We start from the raw sequence: 27,348 nt of genomic DNA, 5'->3' as shown, positions 1-27,348 counted from the left end.
AAGTAAATAATGAGTCAAGCTGTTATATTGCCAGTGTAAGTAATGAATAATGATTTAATTTTTTTATCCAGTTACATTACTGGGCATTGTGTCATTCACCATTGGCAGTTCTGAAATGTGAGCTACATAAATTTTTTTCTTTAAAGTTTTAAAAATGCTATTCATTTAATTTGATGAACATTTGAATTCGTATGTATTTCAACTACAGTGGTATCTCGGGCTAAGAACTTACCGGTAATTCATTCTGGAGGTCCGTTCTTAACCTGAAACTGTTCTTAACCTAATGGGGCCTCCTGCTGCCGCCGCACCACCGCTGCACAATTTCTGTTCTCATCCTGAAGCAAAGTTCTTAATCCGAGGTACTATTTCTGGGTTAGCAGAGTCTGTAACCTGAAGCATCTGTAACCCGAGGTACCACTGTACAGTGGTACCTCGGGTTACATATGCTTCAGGTTACATACGCTTCAGGTTACAGTCTCCGTTAACCCAAAAATACCTCGGGTTAAGAACTTTGCTTCAGGATGAGAACAGAAATCACGAGGCAGCAGCAGGAGGCCCCATTAGCTAAAGTGGTGCTTCAGGTTAAGAACAGTTTCAGGTTAAGAACAGACCTCTGGAATGAATTAAGTACGTAACCAAAGGTACCACTGTATATGTAATAGCCTTTTTTCTATTTTGGTGTGACCTTATTCTTAGCAATTCTATACCCTTGGCCATACAGTATGATATTTTTAACATAAAGTAGCTTTAATGCATTATACACTTAAAGTACCTAGGCCTATACAATTATGTGTAACAGCATGTGAGGTGGCTTTGATTTAAATAGTTGACATTTCTATATTTTTATTTAGTGCCAGTACTGTAACATGGATTTTGCAGGGGTACAACGTGCCATTTACCAGAGATTGACATACTGAAATATAGTATCATATAATGATAATATATTTAATATTTAGTGGCTTCCTTCTTATATGTATGCATATAGTTTTGTTTATCAAGCTGTGTTTTAGTCACCAAAACAGCAGGCTTAGTGATTAACTTGAGTCATTCACGCTGAATTTTCAATTTCAAGTTTGGTGCAAAAAAATCAAAGAATGCCCCATTGAATAAAAGTACTTGTATAGTTTTTGGTTGCCATCTGAACAAGTTTCCCCATGAATAAACATGTACTGTATATTAACTACCGTAATTATATCATTTTCAATGCATTAAAATTGTATCATTTTCAGTGCATTAAAATGAATGCTCTATTTTAAGTGAAAATTCTCTAATATTCTCATTAATCGAGAATATTCTCCAAAACATTATTCTCGAGAATTTGACATCACTATGTGTGTGTGCATGCAGCCATGTGCCTGCGCCCACTCAGGCTCACTGTTGTTTTCTCTCTACCAGGCACCCTTTTTGCTCTTAACTCTTTAACACTACTCAATGGCATTCTTTTTAAAAGCATCCACAAGCATGGATACTTAGGATGCAAGGACTCTTGGGTTTCAAGTTAAGTTTGTTGCAGTGGATAAGAGTACTGGACTACGACCTGGGAGACCAGGGTTCAAATCCCCACTCGGCCATGAAACTCACTCAACGACCTTGGGCCAGTCACTTGGGCTCCTGGTCTGACCTACCTCACAGGGTTGTTGTGGGGATAAAATGAGGAAGGGGAGAACCATGTATGCTCCTTGGAGGAAAAGGTGGGATATAATTGCAGCAAATAAATTTAATATAATTTAACCACCTCACAGGGTTGTTCTGAAAGTAAAATGAAGGGAAAACTTCTGTATGTCACCTTAAGTTCCTGAAAGGAACGTTGGAATATAGAGGTTATAAATGAGAAATATCTGTGCAGTTGTGAGCTGTTGTGGTGAATAGTAAATAGGGTAGAGGTTGTGACAAGGAACCTCTGGCCTCCAGATGTTACAGACCATGCACATTAGGTGGGTATCTCAACAGCTGGAGGACAAGTCTCCTGACTTAAAAGTAGAGTTCCTTACCAAATCCTTTGGAAATTTAAGATAAAATTTTGATAAAACAGGACTGGAGTCACACAGCAGTTCATAAGATAAAGGAAATGAACTACAAATTCATGTGCCAGCAATTCAGGTTCCAGTGACAATGTTTCAAGGAGTTGAGGAAGATCCTCCACAAGCAACCATCAACCAGAGGAGAGGAGACAATGCCAAGCGACCCAGATCAAGCAGTAAACATGGTTCCTCCAAATGTTGTGGACTATAAAATCAGCCCAGGACAGCATGGCCCATGGCCACAGCTGATGAGAGCTGTTTAGATACTTGGTTCATCCCCAGGGTATATGGGCCTATAGGGCGACTCACTCTAAGGTTGCCTCATATGCATTATTTGCTTCCACAGGAAAGTACTTACCCTCCCTGTGGCAACAGATAAAATTTGTTAATAGAAAAACCTAGTGGTGTAAATGGACAAGAGACATCACACCACAGCCTATGTCTCTCTTCCCATCAGGGTGGGTGGGTTTGCAGCTCAAGTGTCAAGTTTGGGTGTTAAATGTTTCAGTTGAGACCCCTTTACTAGCCATTAGGTTCAATGGACTATCCCTTCTCTTGGGTTTGGATGGTGAAATAGGAAACAGTCCATGAATCTCATTCTTTTTCCTGAACATTTTCTTTTCCCTGGGAGTTTTGGTAAAAAAAAAAGGGGGGGGGAGCATACCCACTTCCCAACCTACTTCCCTCACCGCCCATGTAAAAAATCAGGCTTTTTGCACTGGAGATACTATTAAGCTTAAATTCTTCTAAGCATATCTATATAAACTGCCTTGATATTGTCTTCTAAACCATGCATCTACTTAATATTGTCATGTCTTCAATTACTGTGGGCTTGCTGTAGTTCTCTAGGACCGAAAACCAATTGTCGATTTGAATATTTAATTCTCTCTACTCCCTTTGTCTCATTCATGACTTGTTAGGTACTCATTAAAAGTTATCCTTAAGCACTGTTACTGGTCTACCTAGACTTAGATCACATCCTTGTTGTTGTGCCTTTGGGGGCAACGTCAAACTGTTGGATGGTTGAAGTGCCTGCTGTGGCTGTAGAGACATCCACTGCAGTGAAAACACATGGCTTGCCTTAAAATTGGGAACGGTAGTCTGATAAGGGTGTTGGGAATTGTAGCTCCATGAAAGGGCAAACTACAGTTCTGAGGGTTTTTAGGGAAAGCCACGTGCTTTAAATGTATGGAGAGGATGTGACCTTATTTTTTGATTGGCAGGGTCTCCGCAAGGTTTCAGGCAGACAGTGTTTCCCAGCCTGACCAAGAAAAGCTGGGGTTTCAACCTGGGTCCTACTGAATGCAAAGCAGGTCCTCTGCTGCTTGTGCGGAAATTCCGCACAAGTTAGATCTTATAACAGACAAGCCTTGGCTCGTGAGAAAGGGAAGAAATAGCACTCTGATCATTTTCTGATGTAACTTCATACAATGCAGGAAGCACTGCTCCCAAGTGTCCCGTCCCCCCCGCACTGTCAAGATTTTCTACATGAATGGTATTATCATCAAAAGCATATCTTTGAAATCTGACCATCTTTCAAAAAACCCTCAGTTACCCTCCCAGAGCTGCAAGAAACCACGTCAACGAGATGCAATTACAGCCAAAACACTTTTAATAGGAAAATGCTGGCCAGAGGATCAGAATGCTGCAGTTAGGGCTCATGCCTTCACAGCATATTTCCGAGGCGGGTACAGGCGTTCTTTTCGTTGCTGCTTTTTGGTCTTCAGACCTTCTTCGTGTTTGTTTAGCCTGCGCCGCATGGCACGTGTCTTCTTCGGCCGCAAGTCTAGAGGCTTGTATTTCTTGCCCTGTTTGCAGAACAGAGAAGCTAGGCTCAGAATGGACTTTTAGAAGAGACACAGGAGACCTCATGAACAAAAACAGAGGCAGCTGCAGTTTGAAATTCTGGGTACACAAAAATGTGACCACTTTTGTGTCAGTAAGGCTTGGTGAAGGCTACTTGCCTGGCTGCCTATGGCAAATACAAACACTACAAAAGGACTAGCCATTGTAATGGCTATATGCTCTCTCCAGGATCAGAGGCACTAAGCCTCTCAATACCAGTTGCTGAAGAACAGTGCATGTCTAATCCAGGGATGGAGAACCTTGGGTCCTCCAAATGTTGCTTAACTACAACCCTCATCGTACCTGACCACTGGGCTGTGCTCATTGGGAATGATGGGAGTTGTAGTTCAGCAGCACCTGGAGAGCCAAAAGTTCTTCATGCCTGGTCAACTCAAACTGGCACAGAGAGAGTTGCCTTATACTCAGTCAGTCCAGTGATACCTCTAGCTCAGCATTGTTTACACTGAGTGGATGCCCAGGGTTTCAAATGGGAACATTACCAACCATACCTAGAGATGCAGGGGATTGAACCTGGGACCTTATGCAGGCAGAGTAGATGCTCTCCATGAATAATCTGAAGAGCTATGGCCTGAAAATCTTCAGATACTCATACACAGTAAAATTAATGACGCTTCTTGTCTAGTTTTTAAAATTTTGCTTACAAAAATCGTATCTCCGCACCACCCAAAATGTGTTTTGATGAAAGATTTCCAGAAGAGCTACATCACTGGCCATCGGCCCATAGAAAGGTTACCCAGAGGCCCAGACCATTGTTCAGAAGTACGACACCCTCAGAGCATTGTGTACCTACTAGACAACTGCTTAGACCACATGGCCCAGCCAAAGTTATCCAGCAGGAGGCTGCTTTAGCAAGTACAGATTCACACTGCATCCATGGAGTTTCGAGCAGTGCTGGGTGTTAGCCTTGCAATCTCTGGCACTTTGGAAAGACGTCCCCGTCCCCCCAATATTGAGATTATCCAACTTGCCTTAATATTTAATCCACTTAAGGCTCCTCCCAGAGTTAATAGGTTGCATCCAACCAAGGTCTACTCATAACAGAACCACTGGAATTAATGGGCCTAACATAAGACATGTGCACTCATTTCAATGGGTTTGCTCTTTTGAGTATGACCAACATTTGATGCAACCCATTATGAACATGCTGCCAACCCCCCTCTTGATCCACCAAAAGCAAAGAAAAAGGGTGGGCCACAGAAAAATAAACTTTAAATGAAACTCCAGACTCACTTTGTAGAACTTCCTGAGGTTTTCCTTCTGGGTCTGGTTAATGACTGTCAGCACTCTGGCAATGGATTTGCGAACCACCCGGCTGCAAGGGGCAGAAAGAGAGACTTATGGTTCAGTGCAAAGCGCAGCCAAAAGCCGGCACTTGAATTCATTAGTTTTTCCAACATACTGGACACTTAAAATTCATTACTGCTGAAGGATAACACACAGTCGGAAGAGTGTATCTGCTTATTTTTCCTCTTTCCAAACTCATCCATTTTTCTTTTGTGTTGTGTCTTTTAGACTGTAAGCCTAGGGCAGGAACTTCTATAAGCCCGTGTTAGCCTTGTCAGCTAAAAATGTAAGTGGGTAAAATGGCTTCAAGTGAACAAAGTAGTGATATACTAATGAGCTGTGGTGTCAGTTACTTGGGTGGCCCAACCCGCCCTATTCAGCTTAAGAAATGAGTGAATCCAATGATCCATTTAGCAATCTCCTTTATTCAGCAGTGACCAACCCATCTCCATAGAGAGAAATCAAAAGCAAGGTGAGTGTTTGCCCTCAGTGTCTGGTAATCAAAGGTGTACTGCTCCTGAATACAGAAGATAAATTTAGCAGTCAGAGTTACTCACTAAGCAGAGGTCTGTCTCCATAGATGCAGATACATCGTGCATATAATGCCACTTTAATGGTCACTTCCCTTTCCCCCAATAATCCTGGGAACAGTAGTCTGTTATGGATTCTGAGAGTTGTTGAAAGAGCCTTAATGAACTGCAGTTCCCAGGCAATGGATTTGCGAGCGGTGTAGGAGTGGATTTGGAGCGGTGTAAGAGTGATTTATATGTATTGTATGGATGTGACCCATCAATTTGTACCAGTCTGAAACAGGCACTCTCCCTGCTGCTCTGAGAGGCTGCCAGTTATGCCTAGAAACATTAAAAGCTTGGCAGTTTGGGGTGGGGGGAGGCAGCAAATTTAATCTCTGCGTAAAAACGACAAAGGGAGGGCTGCAAGCTTCCAACAGTGAAAGGCTCTGCCTACAAATATCAGGCACTCAGGTCCCCAAAATGTCAGGGCTTGTAGCACAGCTGTGGTGGTGAACTCACATCTTTGAAAGTTTGGAGGCTGCTCCACCGGTCACCTTGGCGACCCGCAGCTGAGAGAGTTCCACCTTGAGGTCATCTAGCTGCTTCAGCAGCTCTTCCTTTTTCTTCCCTCGTAGGTCACGGGCTTTGATTTTGGCCTAGGAACAAGATTGAACATGGAATCAGAGCAAGACAAAGGAATTCACTGGGTTGTACCCGGTTCTACTCAGATCAGGATGTGATTAACTAAGGTCCATTCATTTCAATGGTCTACTGTAAGTAGAATGCAGCTGGATAAAACCCAGTCAATTAAGGCCGCTCTCTGTTCTGTCCTTGAAATACCACTGTATAAAATATTCTTGAGGACCAAAGTTAACCTGCATACCACAAAAAAAAAAATTTAAAAGCCCTTTCAATATTTTTTTTTTTAAAACCCTCAAGTTGTTGGCAATGATCTGAGATCAGTGGTGCTATTTCCATGGAGTTGTAAGAAAATGCCTATTCCCATCACAGAGCTAAAACTCTCACTGCTCCCCAGGGCAAGAGGGACTGTTAAACCACTTTGGGAATTGTAGCTCCAAGAGGAAACAGGCCTAACAGCGCTAAGAACACTTAACATACTACAGCTTCCAGGGTTCTTTGGGGAAAGGCATGACTGTTTAAAGTGGCTTTAAAAGTATACGGTACAGTGGTACCTCGGGTTACATACGCTTCAGGTTACAGACTCCACTAACCCAGAAATATTACCTTGGGTTAAGAACTTTGCTTCAGGATCAGAACAGAAATCGTGCAGCAGCAGATCCCATTAGCTAAAGTGGTGCTTCAGGTTAAGAACAGTTTCATGTTAAGAACAGACCTCCAGAACAAATTAAGTACTTAACCCAAGGTACCACTGTACTGCATATGGGGCCAAACTACACATTAGTATTACTGATCCCTGGCATCCAAATCAGTGAGGGGCTTTCAAGGCAGCTCATTCTGCTGTCTCAGGCATACAGGACATGAATTCTGTGGTCACCCCTGTATATGGGGTGGGGAAATACATGCATTTCCAAAGGAAGCATTCTGTGCTCCCAGTTACACATTGTGGTGCCCTCCTGATGTTTCACTACCAACCCTACCAAACATGCCCAATGGCCTGGCATTACAGGAGTTGCCCCAGAATATCTTCAGGGCATCACAGTGGCTACATCTGCATTAGAAGGCCTAGCTTAGGATAACTGGCACAGCACCCACTTAAAGACACCAGATAAGATTTGAAACAATATTCTCTTAACATGCATTAGTAACACTCAGTGAGGAACAAGGTTTGGATAAGAGATGTGCAAAAAACCGAAAGGCATTAACATTAAAAATAATAACTGCAGAACATAGATATACTCTAGGCTACCTATAACACAATACATCCTGCTCTTACATCTCAGCCAGAGTGAAAATCAGCCCACAGATGTGGCAGAACTTTGTAACATCCTTGGAAAGTGATGGAATCTCTTTTGTTAGGGGTCTATACAGACACCAGGTAGACACCAGAGACCTGGAAAAGCTGGAAAGGTTGGGTAACTGAACCTGAGACCACCTGCAAGCAGCACCTCTGTTCCACCGCTCAGTGTTGGGCCACACACGCTTTGAATTGATGCTGCAGACATCAGAAGGATCACGTGCACGTGCAAAGGCGGGTTAAGTTTATTGGGGAACCATTAACAAGGATGCTTGTCACAACAAACCCAGATGTGCCACGATGTAACGTGAGAAAAGGCCTTCACGTACCCAACCAGGAGCTCTCCAGCTTCCAACAATAAAATAAAAATCCACTGACATTTCACCCAGACAATCAAGAAAACAAGCTGCGCAGTCCGATCCCCTGCAAATTATTATTTTCTTCCCCACATCGGGGCTCTTTCTTCCCTTAAGCCTAACTCGGCGCGCCTACTCAAACCGGACCTCCCTATCGCAATACCGCCCCCGACGTAGCTCCCCATTTCGTAGGATTACAAATTGGAAATGCATCCAAGGGTCATCTAGTCCAACCCCCTACAATGCAATAATCCCAACAAAACCACCCAAGACAAACGGCCATTTTTCTTCCGCTTAAAAGCCACCCAAAACCGAGCTCTTCGTGCCGCCTAAATCTTCCAGCTTTCCCTCGTCCCGTCCCATCCATCCCCGTTGCCCAAAACCTCATTCTAGGGATGATGGAAGCGGATTAAAACGGGTCCCCCAGCCCCACACTCACCATGGCGTCCACTACGATCCCAGGCTACCAAAGCGAAAAGAAAGAACGGAAGCCTGCAAGGGTCAGGAAGCCGGTAAAGCGGACTCAACCAATGAACGCATAGTGCGCGGGGGGGACTGGGAGGAGAGTAAAAGGTATTATTCTCGTCTCCCCCTCTCGTAATGGTTTAGCCTATGTAACCAGATGAGTGGCTCAGCTGCAGTTTGTGAATTCTGTTCGCCTGCTCCCCTCTCCTGGGGCTTATGTTAAGCATTTATATAAAGAGCATTAAAGGGATGATCAATATAGTAATCGAATTATTTAACAATTAGAAAGCAGCGCAATTCAATCAACTAATTGCAAATGAAATGAAATGAAAACCTCCTGATAACGGAGGCATATTAATAAAAAATTTTGGTTTTGATGGTGGTGGTTGGTTTTGTTACATTTGCTATCTGGTGATGTGGGCTTTTTTACATTTTTTTTTTATTATACATCATTATTTAAAAAGAGAGCATACTGCTGTCTTTTACCAGATAAGAGTGATCTCCACAATTAATGGATGCAACCAAGGATTAATTGTTTTCTTTACATTATTTATATACCAACAATTGCACGAAAATGCTCGACTACTCACAAAAAAGAGAAAGAGAAACTAGTGCAATCCTGGTGGCGCTGTGGGTTAAACAACAGAGCCTAGGATTTGCCGACCTTTCGGAGGTTCGAATCCCCGCGACGGGGTGAGCTCCTGTTGCTCGGTTCCAGCACCTGCCAACCTAGCAGTTCGAAAGTACGTCAAAGTGCAAGTAGATAAATAGGTACCGCTCCAGCGGGAAGGTAAACGGCGTTTCCGTGCACTGCTCTGGTTCGCCAGAAGTGGCTTAGTCATGCTGGCCACATAACCCGGAAGCTCCCTCGGCCAGTAAAGCAAGATGAGCGCTGCAACCCCAGAGTCAGCCACAAATGGACCTAATGGTCAGGGATCCCTTTACCTTTATCTAAGTCCCAGTGAGATGAATGGAGTTTACTCCCAGGCAAGCAGGTACTTGGACTGCTACCAAATAGTGTTGTGGCACCTTAAAAAACTGGGCTTTGATATCATACTTTCCAGGGAGTGAGGCCCATTGAACTCAATGGAGCTTCTGAAAAGATATGTGTAGGGCTGCATCCAGATGTTTTGGACTACAACTAAACCACGCTGACCACACTTCTTCACAGGCGTTTCCATCCTGACAGGGGCGGCCCATCCCATTTCGCCTTTCGGTGAAACGGGAATATGCTGCTCCCTGCCCCCCACTGCTGCCCCCACCCCTTCCAATGCCACTGGAATGCCATCTCCCCCTCTCACTCAGCTCAGGGAGAACCAGGGTGCTCCTCAAGGTGTTGCTGTTCATCTTCTTTGCCCCATGGTGGCAGGGGGGGTATGACAAGTGACAATGATGCGCACCAGAACGCCTTGGTCTCACCCGCGAGAGGGGGGCATTCTGGCAGTGGCAGAAGTGGTGGGGCAAGCAGGACTCCACCTCTTCCTCTTCTGCTACCTGAGGTAGGTGTTTCACCTTACCTCATCGGCAGGTAGGTTCTTCATCCTGAGCTCCAAGGTACTAGAAGGCCCTGTTATTTGGTGAGCTCCCATTGCTTGGTCCCTGCTCCTGCCAACCTAGCAGTTCGAAAGCACGTCAAAGTGCAAGTAGATAAATAGGTACCGCTCTGGTGGGAAGGTAAACGGCGTTTCCGTGCGCTGCCAGAAGCGGCTTAGTCATGCTGGCCACACGACCCGGAAGCTGTATGCTGGCTCCCTCGGCCAATAAAGCGAGATGAGCGCCGCAACCCCAGAGTCGGCCACGACTGGACCTAATGGTCAGGGGTCCCTTTACCTTTTACAGTACTGCTACTCTTCTGGAGATGGTCTCATAAAAAACACAATGATACAATGCAGTCATGAATATTATCTTCAGAAATCAAGATTTAGCATTTTTCAACTAGCAACTGTTGACATGCATCTCGGGATCATTGTCTCCTTGGGAATTTGTCATGCATCGGTTATGATATACTTAGCAGGAACATCTAAAATGGCAATGTGCAGTCTGATGCTGTGTGTGTTGTTTCATTGGAATTGAGTTCTCCTGAACATTACTCTTTACATGGGTATGGGGACGGGACCTCAGGCATGGAGTGGGGAAATGTGGCCCTCTGGGCCTCTCTCTCTGCTCCTCAGGCCTCTCAGACCACACACCCTATTCAAATCACAGCTCTCACCAGGCTGGACCTCTTACCAGCCTCATTGAGTTATTTGGCCTGGCTGGAATGTGACCTTAAGAACATAAGAACAGCCTGGTACCCCCAAAGCTGTAACATTATGTATTTTTGTGTTTTTATATTGTAAAATGCCCTGTGATCCTTGGATGGCAGGCGGTCAAGAAACTTAATAATAAATAAATCCCACCTCTGCTTGAGCAAATTTGCTTAGCATTGAGGATTCTAACAGGAAGACTACATGAGCTTTCTCACAGCCCAATCCTTATGGATAACATCATAAGTCATTTATTTATAATTTTATTCGTTAGATTTATATTCCACACTTCATCAAAGGCTCTCAGGGCTGTTTACAATATAGAAATGCAAGATCATTATGATGTGGACAACACTGTGGCATGGATGCACACAAGATGTTGCACTGAGGCTGCATCTCTAGACTGCATTAATGCAACACTGCTAGTGCTCACTGTCAATGGGTAACCAAGGTGTTGTAGGAAAATGGGGGGGGGGGTGGCTTTTGCTGCCCAACTCCCCAAGGGACATACATCACAGGAGGCAGTCTGCAACAGAAATTTGAGTGCGACTTCTCCCCTGGCTGCCAGGATACCTGATAATGTTTTGCTGATTGCATTACCTGGGCACATAGCTGTCAACTTTTCCGTTTTCTTGCGAGGAATCCTATTCGGAATAAGGGAATTTCCCTTAAAAAAATGGGAAACTTTGACAGCTATGCCTGGGCAGCCTGGCCATTCTTTTGTGATTGTAAATACTTTAGTTCTTGAATCCAGTTCACAAGCCCACCCTGTTCATACACAAATATGCCTTTAAGACAGGATTTGAAGGATTCATAAGTGAAAATAACTACTGTACTGGGAAAGGTTTCTCCAATATATCTCCTTCTTCACAGGAAATATTTAGAGTACCATAATTTGAAAAGCCAAGATGGCTTTTGGGATTGTTCTGTGTGCTAAAATAATGTGTAATTTTCCTCAATTAATTTTTCTTAAATTTGAAGGGTGAATGATTGGTTTTCTGTGGTGTGTCTGCTATGTGTGTGTACCCAAAATTTTTAAAACAAAGAGCAATGCTGCTTTCCCTTCTTATGATCCTTTAAACTGGACTTGCACTGGACAGCCTGGAAAATAGAGAACTGTTCCTTGCCAGTCTTTCAAATAGAGGACTACCCTCTGTACAGCAGGACAAACGGCTACTTTAGAGGAAGGGCTGTAGCTTGACTATACAGCATCAGCTTTGCATGCAGAAGATTCCAGGTAAAATTCTGGTGACTGATTTGTTTTCAACAGTAGATAGGTAGCCGTGTTGGTCTGCCATAGTCAAAATAAAAAAATTCCTTCCAGTAGCACCTTAAAGACCAACTAAGTTAGTTCTTGGTATGAGCTTTCGTGTGCATGCACACTTCTTCAGATACACAGTGTGTATACACAGTGTGTATACACAGTGTGTATCTGAAGAAGTGTGCATGCACACGAAAGCTCATACCAAGAACTAACTTAGTTGGTCTTTAAGGTGCTACTGGAAGGAATTTTTTTATTTTGTTTTCAACAGTTTTAATTATTGTATTTTTCAATTGCTGTAACTTGCTCTGGGACCTTTTGGTGAAGCAAGGGTAAGAAATTGAATGAATCATTATCATGCCTGGCATCTGCAGTTAGGGTTAGGAGATAAACCTGTCTGAAACCCTGGACAGCTGCTGCCAGTCAGGGTAAGGGACATGTATTGTTTACTTATTTATTTATACCTCACCTTTCCTTCAAGAAGCTCCAGGTGTATACATAGCTCTTCCACTCTGTAAAATATGCTCACAACAACCCTGTGATGTAGGTTTGGCTAAGAGTTGATGACTGGCCAGTGGGTACCCAGTGAGCTTCATATTGGCCAGGTGGGGATTTCATCTCCAAGCTCCTAGTCCAATCCTTTAACTCAGACTTTCTCAACCTTGGGTCCCTGTATGTTCTTGAATTACAACTCCCATCATCCCTGGCCATACTGGCTGGGAATGCTGGGAGCTGTAGTTCAACAACATACGAATCCAAGTTTGAGAATGGCTGTGTCTAACCACTAAACTAGGCACCCAGGTGGCGCTGTGGTCAAAACCACTGAGTCTCTTGGGCTTGCCAATCGGAATCCCCGCGATGGGGTGAGCTCCTATTGCTCAGTCCCAGCTCCTGTCAACCTAGCAGTTCGAAAGCACATCAAAATGAAGGTAAACGGTGTTTCCGGGCACTGCTCTGGTTTTGCCAGAAGCGGCTTTGTCATGCTGGCTACATGACCCGGAAAAACTGTCTGCAGACAAACGTCGGCTCCCTCAGCCAGTAAAGCGAGATGAGCACCGCAACCCCAGAGTCGTTCGCGACTGGACTTAACTGTCATGGGTCCTTTACCTTTTAACCACTAAACTAAGCTAAATGAGCCAATGGCTTGACTGACTCAATATAAGGATTTTTTTTCTACATTGCTCTGTTCCTAGTTTTTTTCTTTCTCTGTTTCCCTCCTTTCTTAATGTTTGGAAGGGGACAATCTTCTGGACATGGAGATGCATTATGAACTTATTTATTTATAATAATGTTTATTAATTTTTCAAATTTTACATTTTAAATTAAACATTTTATTATACCATGGGTTCATTGACTTCCCACACCTTCCAAGGTTCATTTAACTTATCCACCATTCCTGCACATTTAAATATATCCTTCTACTGTAATTTAATTTTTCTATCTTACATCAGTTCAAAATATTTATACTGTCGAATTACTTTAATACTGCCAGCGTTTTTAACTGTGCACAATTATTTTCAATATACTCGACAAAATTTTTATACTCTTTAAATACCTGTTCTTCTTGTTCTCTTGTTCTACTTGTTAGATCTGCTAATTCTGCATATTCTATTATCTTAAGTTGCCAATCTTCCTTACTAGGGACCAATCTCACTTTCCAATTTTGGGCTAACAAATTCTGAGCCGCTGTTGTAGCATACATGAATTAAGTTCTTCTGACTCCTGGGAACAGCTGTCTGAACAATTCCTAACAGAAATGCCTCTTTTTTGGGGGGGGAGTTGTTTTAAACATTTTTTTCATCTCATTATATATCATTTCCCAATATACTTTAACTTTTTTGCATGTCTGTGCTGGTCCCGGGGGTAAGGAACCGTGAGTGTAGCAGAGTCCACACGAAGAGGAGCGAGGTCCGATGCAGAGAGCCGGGCGGGGAACAGGAACACTGGAACAGGAGGCTGAGCAGGTAACAGGAACACCGGATGGTCGGGAACAGGAGGCCGAGCAGGGAACAGGAGTACTGGATAGTCAGGAACAGGAAGCCGAGCAGGGAACAGGAGTACCGGATAGTCAGGAACAGGAGGCCGAGCAGGGATCAGGAACACAGGAAGGTCCGAAGCCAACAACAACGTTGCTCCCGCAACCTGGGGCCGGGTTGACCGGGCTTTATCTTCTTCTAAGGCCAGGGGCGGTCCCGGCCCCCAGGAGCCCCGCCTCCTCTGGCCTTAAGGCGAGCACTCCTCCTGGGGGCAACCAGTTCCCTTCGCCTCTCTGCCCTAAGCCTCTGCAGATCAGGAGAAGCCGAAGGGTTACTGGGCCCTGGAGGAGGCTCACCTGTGGCCACTGAGTCATCAAGCCCCTCTGGGGCCAGAAGGGCTTCACCTGGGGCCAGCTCCTGATGCACTGCCACAGGTGCAGGCTCTTCAGCATCTAGGCCTTGCCCCAGTTCAGCCGGCCCTGGAGGCGGGGACTCCTGTGCAGGCTGGGATTCCTCTGTTTCATCCTCCGAATCGGAATCCCAGGCCATCACACCGTCCACCACACGTGGGAGAAAGTTCCTTCTACTTCTTGCATTTCCAACATAAGTCCGATTCCACATAATACACCTTAGACAATCTGAGCTAAATACCATCTATGGATAATTTTCATATAATTCTTTTTCAGTGTGTGGCATGCAGTAAATTTCAGATCATTCTTCCAAAGTTTCTCCCAGAGGTTTAAGTCTATATTATATCCTATATCCACTGCCCAGTGGGTATTCAATGCTTTAACCAGCTCATCTTTTGTTTCCCATTACAATAATAGTTGTTAAGCTATGGTTTTCCCAGTAGTGATGAATGGAAGTGAGAGCTGGACCATAAAGAAGGCTGATCGCCGAAGAATTGATGCTTTTGAATTATGGTGCTGGAGGAGACTCTTGAGAGTCCCATGGACTGCAAGAAGATCAAACCTATCCATTCTGAAGGAAATCAGCCCTGAGTGCTGACTGGAAGGACAGATCCTGAAGCTGAGGCTCCAATACTTTGGCCACCTCATGAGAAGAGAAGACTCCCTGGAAAAGACCCTGATGTTGGGAAAGATGGAGGGCACAAGGAGAAGGGGATGACAGAGGATGAGATGGTTGGACAGTGTTCTCGAAGCTACCAGCATGAGTTTGACCAAACTGCGGGAGGCAGTGGAAGACAGGAGTGCCTGGCGTGCTCTGGTCCATGGGGTCACGAAGAGTCGGACACGACTAAACAACAACAACAATATTAGTTTATACATTTTGGACAATAATTTTTCCATGTTCGTCCATAGCTCTTTTTCAGATTGAGGAGCTTTGGTCTAAAAAACAATTTTTCTTATCTAATTTAACATATCATGTAATTGGTGATACTGTAGCCTGTCAGTAACTTGGCTTCTTACTTCTTCCAGTGGTTTCATTCTGGGTTGGCTAAGGGTCCAGGATACTCCATTCAACTTCCCCTTGGTTTTCTTCCCCCCACCAACGTGTGCATGCCTCAGCATTATCTGCCACCGAGCATACTCACACCTCTTTGTGCTGTTTTGGGGTTTCTCTACCCCCCCAACCCCCAGATAATTTTTTTATACTTCTGCAAAATTTGAGGGTCCCCCCTCAAGCCTGTTCTTGTGCATGGTGGTTTACGTTTCGGCTGCAAATGGACTCACACTTGGGATAACTGAGTTCACTATATTAGCATATCATGATTATAAAGATATCAGATTATACTGTATATGGAAAATCCCACACCCATCCCACTCAGCCATTCCTCCCTGCTGTTCGCAGGAATGATCACCACCACCACCTCCATCATATACATTTATTACCCGCCCTTCACCAGCTTGTCCCAGGGCGGGTTACAACAACTTTTTAAAATATCAAAAGTTAGATATCAAAATTGAAAGGAAAAAAACACCCGTTAAAACAGATTAGCAGGATACGTTAAACCTGCCTCTCCTTTCAGAGCAACGCCTCGCTTTGCCCTCAAGATGGCGCTCTGTGACACCCCTCACCCCCCCGTCCCCCCTCCCGCTTCTCCCTTCTGAGGGCGAGTGCCTGGAGACTCAGAGGCGAGAGCGGCGGCGAGCCCAGCCAATCGGACGCTTTCTCCTGGGCCGCGAGGCCAATGAGGGCGCCGGAGTGGCGCGGCGGGGGCGGGCCGAGCGAGGCCGTGCCCAGGTTAGGCTGAGGTGGAGGCATCGCTCCCTTCCAGCCGAGAGCGAGCGAGCGAGGGAGGGAGCGAGCAGGCTCCGCCGCCGCTGCCGCCGCTGCCGCAGCTCCATCCTCGCTCGGGAGCGCGGATGGTGAGAGGGGCGGCTCGCCAGCCCCGCACCGGCCCGGCCTCCAGGTAAGCGACGCGTGGGAGGGGCCGAAGGTGGAGCGGGTGTGGGGTTGGTTGTGGGAAGCGTCCCTTCCAGCGAGGTTTTTTTTTTGGCGTGTGTAAGATGGGGGCGATGGTGAGGGGCAGTGGGATTTCTGGTGCATTGGGGGCGTCTAGGTCGTGTGGACGTGGTGGGGCTGAGGAGGGGAAAGGGTGTGCGGGGGGGGGGGGTTGGGGAAAGGGCTTCCCGATGCCTTGAGGGTCTGCTGGGAGCTTGTGGGGCGCAGGGCGTGTGGTAGTTGGGGGGCTGAGAAAGGGAGATGGCGAAGGGTCCGGGGCATGAGAAGGGTGAGCATGGATGGACTGGGAGTCGTCTGGGCAGGGATTGGGGCGCCGGAGTTGGGCATGAGGAGGCTGGAGGAGAGAGCGGGCATGGGGAGGGGTATTGTGGGTATGGGGAGGGCTTTGGGGGTATGGGAGGGTCATCTGATTTGAGGGGTGTTGCCTAGTGGGATGGGGTTAGATACGTGAGAGTAAGGAGTGGAACATTATCATGGGCTGTGGACTATGTTAGGGGATTGTATGCTAACATGGGGGGCATGGGGAGGGGTCCAGGGTTACTGAAAGGAAGCTTGGGGTCTATAGAGTGAATTGCAATTGAAGGCTGAGATGTGGGGGGGGGGTTGGGGGAAAAGGGGTATAGTGAGGAGTTTTGGGGTATGAGATGCATGAGGGGCGAAGGGCTATTGGATGGATTGAGGGTTGTCTTGGGATGTGTGAATTAGGGGTTGAGTTGGTTTGCGGGCTGTGCTGAGGGTTTATATGCTGAAGTATGGAGGGACTTGGCTTAGGCATGAACAGGGGCAGAGGAGTGAAGGATAGGGGCAATGAGAGAGGCCTTCACCTTGAGGGGCTGAGTTGTGGGGTGTCTGGAAAAATGTGCATGACTTGGGGGAGCATGACTTGGGGGAGCATGACTTGGGGTGGTGAGGTTCCTTTGAGGGGGGTTGTGTGCGAGTTAGAAGTAAAAGAGTGTGGTAGGTTGATGATTGCATTCCACTTTTTCCTATGGCCCCAGGCATAACAGGAACATTGCCCCAAAAGGGTGGCTTATGAGAGAATATGGCCCTCACATTTGGAGTCTGTCTGCAGAATTAGGAAGGGTTTGGGGTATGAAGGGATGTTGGTAGAGAAGTGATGGGTTGGAGCCTAGAGAGAATTGGGGGTTGAGGAGCCAGGGATAGGAAGGGGAGAAGGCACCAGAAGGGTTAGAGTTGTTTTATGGGTTTGGGGTCTAAAGGGTGAGTAAAGGCTGAGTTGAAAGGGAAGTACATTTTTAAGGGGTTGAGGCTGCTTTGGAGGTTTGTTTGGGTTGTGTAATATTGGGAATTAGAGAAGCATGAGGGTGCTGGGAAGAGTTAGGGGGTTTGGGTAGAAAGGTGTGGGGGAGTGGGGCAATGTGGTTACTTCAGAGATTTGTGGTATGAGAACTCTGGATATGGGGGAGTGGGGTTGGAAGTTGGGGGCAGAGGTGTTTGAGGTGTTGGAATAACTGTACTGTGAGGGATTTGGATTGAGAGTTTAATGTTTGGGGTGTTGCTTGTAGGTGCACTGTATGTGACAGGTGGAATTTTTGCAATGAATTATCCTGAATTTCGGGTGCAGAGGATATAGACAGTTTGCTTTGTAGGATGCTGTGGGAACAGGAGGCTTGGGATGGGACCATTGAAGATACAGGCTTCATGTGGATGCTGGTGGTGTTGGTAAGGTGATGGTCAAGAGAAAGATTTGGGTCATAGGTATGGTTGGTGGGCTGTCGTTGACCTTGAATAGGTGTAGGAAGGGTGCCGAGCTGTGGAGGATACTGCTTTAGGTGTCAGTCTCATTGGCCAAGGAACAGCTCATCTTTGGGTCAAAGGTGTGTGACATATATTGAGTGGAGGGATATTGTTGCACTGGGTGCAAGGTGAAGTGACCTATGAATAGGTATGGGCACTGACGGGTAAAGAACTTGGAGTCCTCAAGAGGGGGTGGCATGGCTGTTACCCAGTGCCACCTGGAGCAAAGTCACTACAAAATAGGGGCAATGTTCTTGTGGGCTAGGAAAGGTGTAAGTGATCCGTTCTTTGCTTCTGTGTGTATAGGGAAGAAAAGACTCCAAATAAGGGTGACACCTGTCTCATGTGGGAGTCGCATGATCTCCTAAGGAGAGAAGCCTTTTGCTTTGCACCCATTGATCCCCATTGCTCTCCAATGCTTAAGATGTCTTTGAATGTAATGTTCTGTCAAACACAGGCAAGTATGTAAGCTGTGATTGTGGAGGTGGCTGTTGATGTGTGCTCGTCTTGGGTGGAGTGGGGTTGTCGTCCTGTCCTTGTTTGTCCCCGCAGCCCTCTGTCACTGCCTTCTCTCTCTCCCTGCCCCCGCTCCAGAACCACAGGCCTGGCAGAGAAGCCCCATCGCAGACGCAAAAGCAGGTAAGAGGATGGGCATCTCTTTCCTCCAGACCCTTCCCCAATTTAGTGCTGACAGATTCAGTAGCCTCTATCGATCTTGCTTTCCCTGTTACCGTAGTAGTGCCTTTGTGTGTGTCTCTGTGTATGTGTTTGTTTGTTTGTTTGCTTGCTTGTTTGTTTGTTTGTGTGGTGGTTGGGGGGGGAGGGGCACAGAAAAGATGTTTGGGATTGGTTTGAAAAATTGAACTGATAGGTGAACAGATTCTGTTTATTTTCCTGTTGCCGTTGCCCTGGAGAAGATAAAGATGGAACTGCACCCCTTGACTGGCTCTTAATTCTAAACGGGGTTGTAACTGCAGAGAGAGATTTTACTTAGTGCTAGTTACAGGAAAGTAATTAATTGCCTCACCCCTCAAATCTTGAGGAGGAATCTCTTAAGAGGGAACAATCCATCTTCTTGGATGTATGCTCCCCCCCCCCCCCAAAAAAAGGAAAACACTCAAGGGAGTGTGTTTCTCAGTGTTTATGTACACTCATTTCTGCATCTCTCTTTGACTTAGAAGAGCCTTGTCTGGAAATGTACACTGCAGTCATATTGGCTGCACTTCCTGTTGGCTTCCCATTCTTCAGTCTAGGGTTTTAATTTCTGTACCAAAGCATCACTCCCTGGTGTGTAGCAATGGGCTTATTCCACAGGTTTTATCTGCCCCCCTTTAAAATACGTGTTGTAAACAGCCTCTGGCATGTAAGACTCTTGAGTGTTCTGGAGTCTCCCTCCCCCCCCCCTTACCTACTGCTGGAAAAACATACCTTCCACCCCAGTTACTGAAATGACATCAGCTCCTTGCATGCATGCATGAGAATCAACACTTCCTATGTGAGTTCTCTGCTGAACGCTGGTCTGCTGGCTGGCTGCACTCACAGACTTGCCCTTTTTGTTGGTGTCTGGATTGCTTTGCAAAAGAAGAAGAAGAGAGGCAGCTGTGGGCAATGGCTGAAAAATATTACCTGAAAAAATTGTGTGTGATGCATGCTGTTGTGAACTGTGGTAGGAAAGTCTGTTGGGCAGTGTATGCTGTGGAAAGGCTTGAGAAGTTTGCAACCCCCCTCCCCCCTAGTCTCTGCTATTTGTCAGGAGACCTTGCCTTGCATTCCTGGAGTGCTCTGCCATAGCTGAAGAGCTTTAGGTAGCAGGTTTGTGTTCCCTCCCACCCCACCGCCATTTGAGCAGGATGCTCTCTCTGTGTATCCACAAAGGTGTAGAAAGCAAAGGGAATCCCGAAGGGTTTGCAGGTGAGTTTGTGTGTGTGTGTGTGTGTGTGTGTGTGTGTGTGTGAGAGAGAGAGAGAGAGAGAGAGAGAGAGAGAGAGAGAGAGAGAGAGAGTGCACACACTGACTCCTCTGGAGGAGGAGGCAGCAATGGGGTGGGGGGAAATGCAGTAGATGCTTTTTGAAGGTTTCATTATTAAGCAGATGTTTTGCATGGATTCCTAGCTGCCACTCTCCTGGCTCCTTCACCCACCTCTGCTTGATGGCATTATTGATTCTACAAGTGGCTCGGGTTTCTGCATCTTATTTTCTTTCAAGTGTTTGCTGTGTAATGTTACTAGCAGTTTTCCAGCACTGTCAGGTTGAAAATTCTCTTTGGGCAAAATTGTTAAGATTATGACTATTGGGAGCTGTGTTGTGCTGGTGCCCCAAGAACTGAGCTGAACCTCCTGTAGTTTTGCAGGTGCAATTTATAGTTTTGAGGTTTGGGCCCATTTACATGTGGCCCAAGCAGAACTCCCAAGAGGCCATCTTGTGAATTCTGTTGTGAAAAAACAGATTGCCCAGTGAATTACATGGGAATGCAGGCAGGTCTGTGTTCTGGAGTTTTCCTAAGACACTGGGCTCTGTTTTTCTGTACCCGGTCAGGTTTCCTGTTCTGAAATTTGTATATTGCCTGATGTGCAATTAATTGAGCTTTTGTACAGCCTAAGATCATAATCCTAAACCTCTGGCCATGTAGCTCACCTGCAGTGCATTATAGGATGGTGGTGGTGTGGAAAATCTCAATGGTAGAGCAATAGTTATAGAATTGTAGAGTTGGAAGGGACCCCAAGGGTCATCTAGTCCAACCCCTTGCATTGCAGGAATCTCAACTAAAGGATTCCTGACAGATGGCCATACAACTTCTGCTTAAAAACCTCTAAGGAAGGAGAGCCCACCATCTCCCGAGGGACTCTGTTCCATTGTCAGTCAGCTTTTACTGTCAGAAAGTTCTTCCTGATGTTTAATCGGAATATTTTTTACTTGTAACTTGAAGCCATTGATTCATGTCCTACCCTCTGGAGCTGAATAAAACAAGCTTGTTCCCTCTTCCATGTGACAACCCTTAAGATATTTGAAGATGGTTATCATATCTCCCCTCAGTCTCCTTTTATTCAGGCTAAACTTACCAATTCTTTCAACCATTCCTCATAAGGCTTTGTTTCCAGACCCTTGATCATCTGGTTGGGCTGACCAAAGCAGAATAGAGAGGTACTATCACTTGATCTGGACACTATACTTCTGTTGATGCAGTCTAGAATAGCATTAGTAATTTTTGCTGCTGCATTACACTGTTGACTTAAGCTTGTGGTCCATGAAGACTCCTAGATCTGATTCACATGTAGTACTAGTAAGCCAGAAGTGTTAGAAACTGAGATAGAAAAGCTAGGAGCCAAATGGCTCCTGGAACCTGGGTTACAGGGGTAAAAGCAGAATGGCTAGTCACACCCCCCCCCAATTACAGCAGCACTTTCTATTTATTTTTTTTGACGCACATAAACCAATACACAATTTATATCAGTGACAGGTTGTTAATAACACATTTTTAATAGCAGTTCTTAATTTGACACCACAAACATAAATGGGGCTCAGCCTCAGCAATAGTGGCTAACCGTAAGCATTTATAAATACGTGTGTGTGTGTGTGTGTGTGTGTGTGTGTGTGAGAGAGAGAGAGAGAGAGAGAGAGAGAGAGCGCTCAATATGTGTTGCAGCTTCAGCAAGTACTGCAGTCACAGTTAAATATGCCTGTTATAACCAAACTTCTTAGAAGAACAGGCCTAACAGCACAATCCTAACCATTTCTACACTGAAATAGATCTTCCTGAAATAGATCCAAGCAAATGAGATTGGGATTCATTATTTTTGAGCAGTAGTCTCCATTCACAAGATAATTTTTTTTTTACTTCTTCTTTTTTTGCAGGACTGCCTGTATACCCGAGCCTTCAAAGTTCTGTTACATGAAAGGTTCTGGGTACCTGGGATGCCACATTTACTGTGGCAAACTAACTGTGTAAATGTTAGTGCATTTTGAAGGCCTTCCTTTTAATATCCAGAATCTGAAAATCTTTTAAAACATTAAAAGATTAATGTAAGCACCTTCCTCCCCCTCTCCCTTGATGGGTGCCCATGTCCTCTCAAGAGTGTTTTCTTGTCCCAGCCAATGGGACAACAAGATGCCAGACTTACTAAGTGGGTTTAAATGTGTTAAGTTTTAAAATGCCATAATATTTCTACTAAATATTGGGGGAAGAAAGGAGGTCCCAAACCTCTCCCAAGGAGACTTCCATCACCTCATTATGTAAACAAGAAAGAAATGTCCACAAACAAACAAAGTAAACTTATTGTCAAATAAAGTAAGCTGAAACCTGGTGCCTCATTAACAGTGGAACAAAAGCAAAAAGAGACAGAGGGAGCAATGGGGGTGGGTGGGCTGTATGGCAGTTTGCTTTGTTTCCTGCTTAGGATTTTAATCTCCCCTCCTGCTCCCTACCCCCAAGAGAGCCTTGCAGGTTGCTTGTTTACTTATGCAAACAGTGCCACATTGGAGTCTCTTTAGCACATCAAAAATCTTCAGGGGAGTAGCATGGAAAAGCTTAGTTGCTCACCTGCAGGGGAGTTTATTTCACTGGCAAACAAGGTGACTGCAAATCTTAATTTGGTTGCTAGATGGCTCTCTTGAGTCACAAATAATGACTGGCGACTAGTTAATTTCGAACAGTGTAAGCCAGGTGTCCCCCATTGAATATTTGTGCATCTGGTTCTTCCTGCCTAAGTACAGAACCTTACATTTGTCTCTAATCAAATTTATTTTGTTACTTCAGGCCTAGTTCTCCAATCTGTTAAAACCATTTTGAATCTTGATTCTGTCTTCTGGGGCACTACCCCTCCCAGTTTGTTGTCGTTTGATGAGCACCACCTCAATTCCAAGTCATTTATAAAGATGTTGAACAACAATGGCGCCTAAAGGTGTATAATGAAGGTGCCAGGCAAACTTCGCTTGGGAGAGCATTCCACAGACGGGGAACCACTGCAGAGAAGGCACCTTGTCTACCTCCTGAAGCCTTACCAACTAAAACTAATCCAACACAACAGGACTAGATTGTGCTCCAGACAAAAGGGCCTGTACAACCTGGAAAAACTCTGCCTGATGACATAATGAGGATGCAATGGAGGCAGCAATATATGCCTTCTTTGCTGACTTCACTGCCACTAGGTAGGCTGTGACACCCCGCTTGCCACATTTTTTCCAGGATGACGAGGAACCATTAGGGAGCACTCATTGGGTTTGGTCAGACAACCAGCTACAAATCCACCTAACAGTTATCTCGTCTAACCCTCATTTTACCAGCTTCCTTGCAAGAATATATGGGACTCTTTGTCAAAAGCCTTAATAAAGTCAAGATACACTGTGTCCACAGAATTCCCCTGATCCACCAAGCTTGTAACTCCCATCAAAAAAAGAAATGAGATTTGTGTGGTATGACTTGTTTTTGAGAAACCCATGCTGGGTTTTCGTAATCACAGCATCCTTTTCTAAGAGCTCACAGACCAACTCTTGAATTATCTATTCTAGGACCTTTCCTGGTATCAATGTCAATCTCATGGTTGGTAGTTTCCTCAGTCTTCTTTTCTCTCCTTTTTGAAGATGGGGACAATATTTGCTTGCCTCCAGTCTATAGGAACCTTCCCTGTTCTCCAAAAATTCTCAAAGATTATAAACAGAGGCTCTGATATTACATCTGCAAGCTCCTTTAGTACCCTTGGGTGCAGATCATCAGGTCCTAGAGATTTGAATTCTTTGAAAGTAGCTGGGTGTTCCCTTACCACCTCTTTTCCTTGTTTGGGCTGCAGCTCTTTCTCGTATTGTTTATTCTGTTATCACCAGATTGGGCACTGCTTTCCTTTTGGGTGAAGACAGAGGTAAAGTAGGTATTGAGCAGTTCCGCCTTCTCTCTGTCACCCAATAGCATTTCTCCATCTTTCCACACAGAGGACCTACTACTTGCTTGTTCTTCCTCTTGCTTTGAACATAGTCAAAGAAACTTAGTTATTTTTAAACTGTCTTGCAAGCCTCAGTTCATTCTGAGTTTGGGCCTGCCTGACCTCCCAGCAGCTGTTGACTATTTCTGTATATTCTTCCTTTGTGATTTCTACTTTCTTCCATTTCTTATACATGCCCTTCTTAAATCTCAGCTCATCTTTAAGCTCCTTATGCAGCCACACTGGTTTCTTTAGATGTCTCCCACTTTTCTTTTTTGTTGGAATTGTCTGCATTTGGGCCCTCAATATTTCATCCGTAAGAAAATCCCATCCATCTTGGATTCCCTATTCATTGAGTATTTCTGACCGTGGGATTTCACTCAGTGGCTCCTTAAGCCTTTTGAAATTGACCTTCCTAAAGTCCAGAGTGCATGTCTGAGTACACTCAGTTTTTCCTTGCCTCTGTATCATGAAACCCAGGAGGACATGATCACTTCCTCCCAGGTTTCCGAGTACTTCCACTTCATCAATCAGTTCCTCTATGTTAGTGAGGACCAGGTCCAAGATAGATGAACCCCTTGTTGGTACTTCCACCTTTAGGGAAATTAAATTGTCAGTGAGTCAATGAAGGAATTTGTTGGACCTTAGAGTCATATGTGATTCAGTTTTTAGATGTTGCAAGTATATACTTTTAACATGTTTTGCAAAAATTAAATCTGGTTATTTTAAAATACTCTTGAATTTTTTAAAAAAGATTAAGAAATATATATTTTTACTTGTTCTGCTGAGTGTAGATTAGAATTCAGTCTAAGGTGTGGGGAACCTTTGGCCCTCCAGATGTTGCTGACCTGTGGCTCAGGCAGGAAGGGTCCACCACTGGGTACTTTGCCTGGGCTCTCTCTACCCTAGAACTGTCCCAGATAGTCTTCACCCATGATAGTCTTCATCCATTGTGAGAAGGGTAGCCAGCTCGTTATATCTGGCCCTGTAGAACCAATTTATCTGACACATGACAACAAAGGAAGCTTCCTTTACAGTGGTACCTCGGGTTACATACGCTTCAGGTTACAGACTCCTCTAACCCAGAAATAGTACCTCGGGTTAAGAACTTTGCTTCAGGATGAGAACAGAAATCGTGCTCTGGGGGCGCGGCAGCAGCAGGAGGCCCCATTAGCTAAAGTGGTGCTTCAGGTTAAGAACAGTTTCAGGTTAAGAATGGACCTCTTCAAGAAATTAAGTACTTAACCCGAGATACCACTGTATAATGTGTCAAACCACAAGTCCATCTAGTTCTGTATTGTCTACACTAACTGTCATTAGCTCTCCAGGGTGTCAGACGGGGTTCTCTCCTAGCCATACCCTGAGATACCAGGGATTGAATCTATGATCTTCTGTGTGCAAATCATGTGCTCTGTTGCTGCATTTCATTTAAAAATAAATCAAGATTCTACTACTCATGGTTCTGAATACAGAGGCTGAATTAAACAGGAATGCTGGAAGCTGCCTTACACAGTCAGATCTCTGGTCTATCTAGCTCAGCAGTCTACACTGTCTGGCAATGGCTCTCAAAAGATTTAAAACTGGGATCTCTCCAAGCTCTAACTGGATATGTCAGGATTGAACCCATTTCCTTTTGCATGACAAGCAGATGATCTATCACTAAGCTGCAAACTCTTATTTAAACTGGCAGCCCTACAGCTTAAATCAACCTGGGGTTTTAAAAACAACAACAACAACAACCATTCCCCATGCTTTCACAGAGAGAGGGTTGGTGGTGGTGTATTTTTTCAAAACTTTGAGAAATTCCACACTTCAGTGATACATCGCTTTTGGGGTGTGTGGCATGTAATGCCTCGACCAGACCTGAGTTCGTGTTATCTGAAACAGTGAAACCTTCTTTGCTATTTGACACCCCCCTTTTTCTTAACAGAGCCCAAGTACTCACTCTGGGCAAACATTCAGCGAGTGAAATATACTGTACTATTGTCCTGGAAAATAAAGTGGCATCCAATAATAGAGCAGCTCACCATCTTTGCCTTGGAGTCAGCAAGGAAAAGAATATTGTTGGTGTGAGGGGACTCAAATACATATACACTCTGAGCTTCCACATTCTCAGGAAAATTACATGTTTTGACTCCTGGAAGGAACAGCATTTGTTCTTCATTGGCATACTCGTAGCTTTCCATTCTCTAGACTGGGAAAGTTAACCTGCAAAGCCGAGAGAGAGAGAAAGAGAGGACAAACGCTCATATTCTCATTTATTAGTAGGCAAACAGGAACATTATGGCAAGGGTATTTAGAGTTTCTCTAAAGAATGTGCAAGATTGAAACCTGTGCATCTTTTGATTTTTCTTCTTCACTGTCGTCTTTTTGTACCTTTAGGACTTCTCATCTTGTTTCCCCAGCATATTACTATTGAGTGCTCTCCTCTTTCCTGTTTCCCTTTAGAAGAGGGGTGGGGAACCCTGTGCCCACCAGGGGTTCAAATATTGCCTGTAATTTCCTTACCCAAAACACGCCTGCTTGCCCCATATTTTATGTGACATCAGGTATGAGGCACGGGGAGCAACAGATTCTTATGTGCAACTGGGAGCCTTAAAGTGCAAAGTGCAGACTGTGCATTGGCAAAGGAAAGCAGGCTTCTGCTGCCCAGTTCCCAGGTGCCTGGCAGCTGGGCTTGGCCCCTAGTGAAGGTCAACCAAATGTCAGTGGCATAGGGAACCACCCGAAGTTCTGCACAAGCGGATCTCAATGGTTGAGGTGGAGCATAAGGCACCAGACTATCCTTAAGCTGCATTTGGGATGAGACAGCTCAAGATACTGAAGGGGGATGCATTTGACCCTGGGGCTTCCAGCTGCTGACTTCCAGTGCCATCTTATTGCTGATTTTAGCAGGCCAAATCCATGAGAGATGCTCTTAGCTCTTAGCTATCATACAGGCATAAACTGTCACTGTTGGAGACCTAGAGTGCATTTTGTGACCCAAGATAAACCTGATTGTGTAATGCTTGGATCTTCACATTTCTGACTGTGGCATGAATGATTGGAAATGCTCTGGATTGGATATGTTGCATCTGCTTGCAGGGCAGAGTAGTGGCAAGAGAAAACATTTTTGGAAGTGACATAACTCTTCTTTCTTTATCCCCCACTGTCCCTCTGCTTGCCTTGGGTAAGTTGTTGCAAAGTAACTGACATTTGAACTGAAATATCAAGTTATTCTGGCATTTGGTTCCAGCTCCTTCTATCAGCTGTGCCAGAACTACAAAGGGTGGGATCTGCTCTTGGCAGCAGCCAAGCAAAAAGGAGCCTTGTTTTGGCAGCGAGGAAT

At 45.0% G+C, this 27,348-nt stretch overlaps 2 protein-coding genes across 4 annotated transcripts in view; one reads left to right on the top strand and one right to left on the bottom strand.

Moving 5' to 3' along the window:
- Nucleotides 1-3,615: 3,615 nt before the first annotated feature.
- On the bottom strand, nt 3,616-8,539 carry RPL35 (ribosomal protein L35). Its single transcript, XM_081180351.1, has 4 exons — nt 8,415-8,539; nt 6,203-6,339; nt 5,118-5,199; nt 3,616-3,829 (listed from the first exon to the last, which is right to left on the bottom strand). Exons 1-4 carry the CDS (start codon nt 8,415-8,417, stop codon nt 3,680-3,682), a joined length of 372 nt encoding a protein of 123 aa, XP_081036477.1. The 5' UTR covers nt 8,418-8,539; the 3' UTR covers nt 3,616-3,679.
- Nucleotides 8,540-16,140: 7,601 nt separating this feature from the next.
- The window catches only part of SCAI (suppressor of cancer cell invasion), an 86,962-nt gene continuing 75,754 nt past the window's right edge, over nt 16,141-27,348 (top strand). The window contains exons 1-2 of one of the 3 annotated variants that reach the window (XM_081180281.1): nt 16,141-16,297; nt 18,703-18,747. In XM_081180281.1, coding sequence (XP_081036407.1) covers nt 16,251-16,297; nt 18,703-18,747 — 92 coding nt within the window. In that variant the 5' untranslated portion in view covers nt 16,141-16,250. The remainder of the gene's footprint in view (nt 16,298-18,702; nt 18,748-27,348) is intronic. The other 2 variants (XM_081180282.1, XM_081180283.1) reach the window with 2 other exon arrangements.

The sequence above is a fragment of the Podarcis bocagei genome, assembly GCF_964188305.1.
Source record: "Podarcis bocagei genome assembly, chromosome: Z".
In the NCBI taxonomy this organism is placed as follows: Eukaryota; Metazoa; Chordata; class Lepidosauria; order Squamata; family Lacertidae; genus Podarcis; species Podarcis bocagei.
Note: the sequence above shows the minus strand (reverse complement) of the source record. Positions and strands in the feature narration are given on the sequence as shown.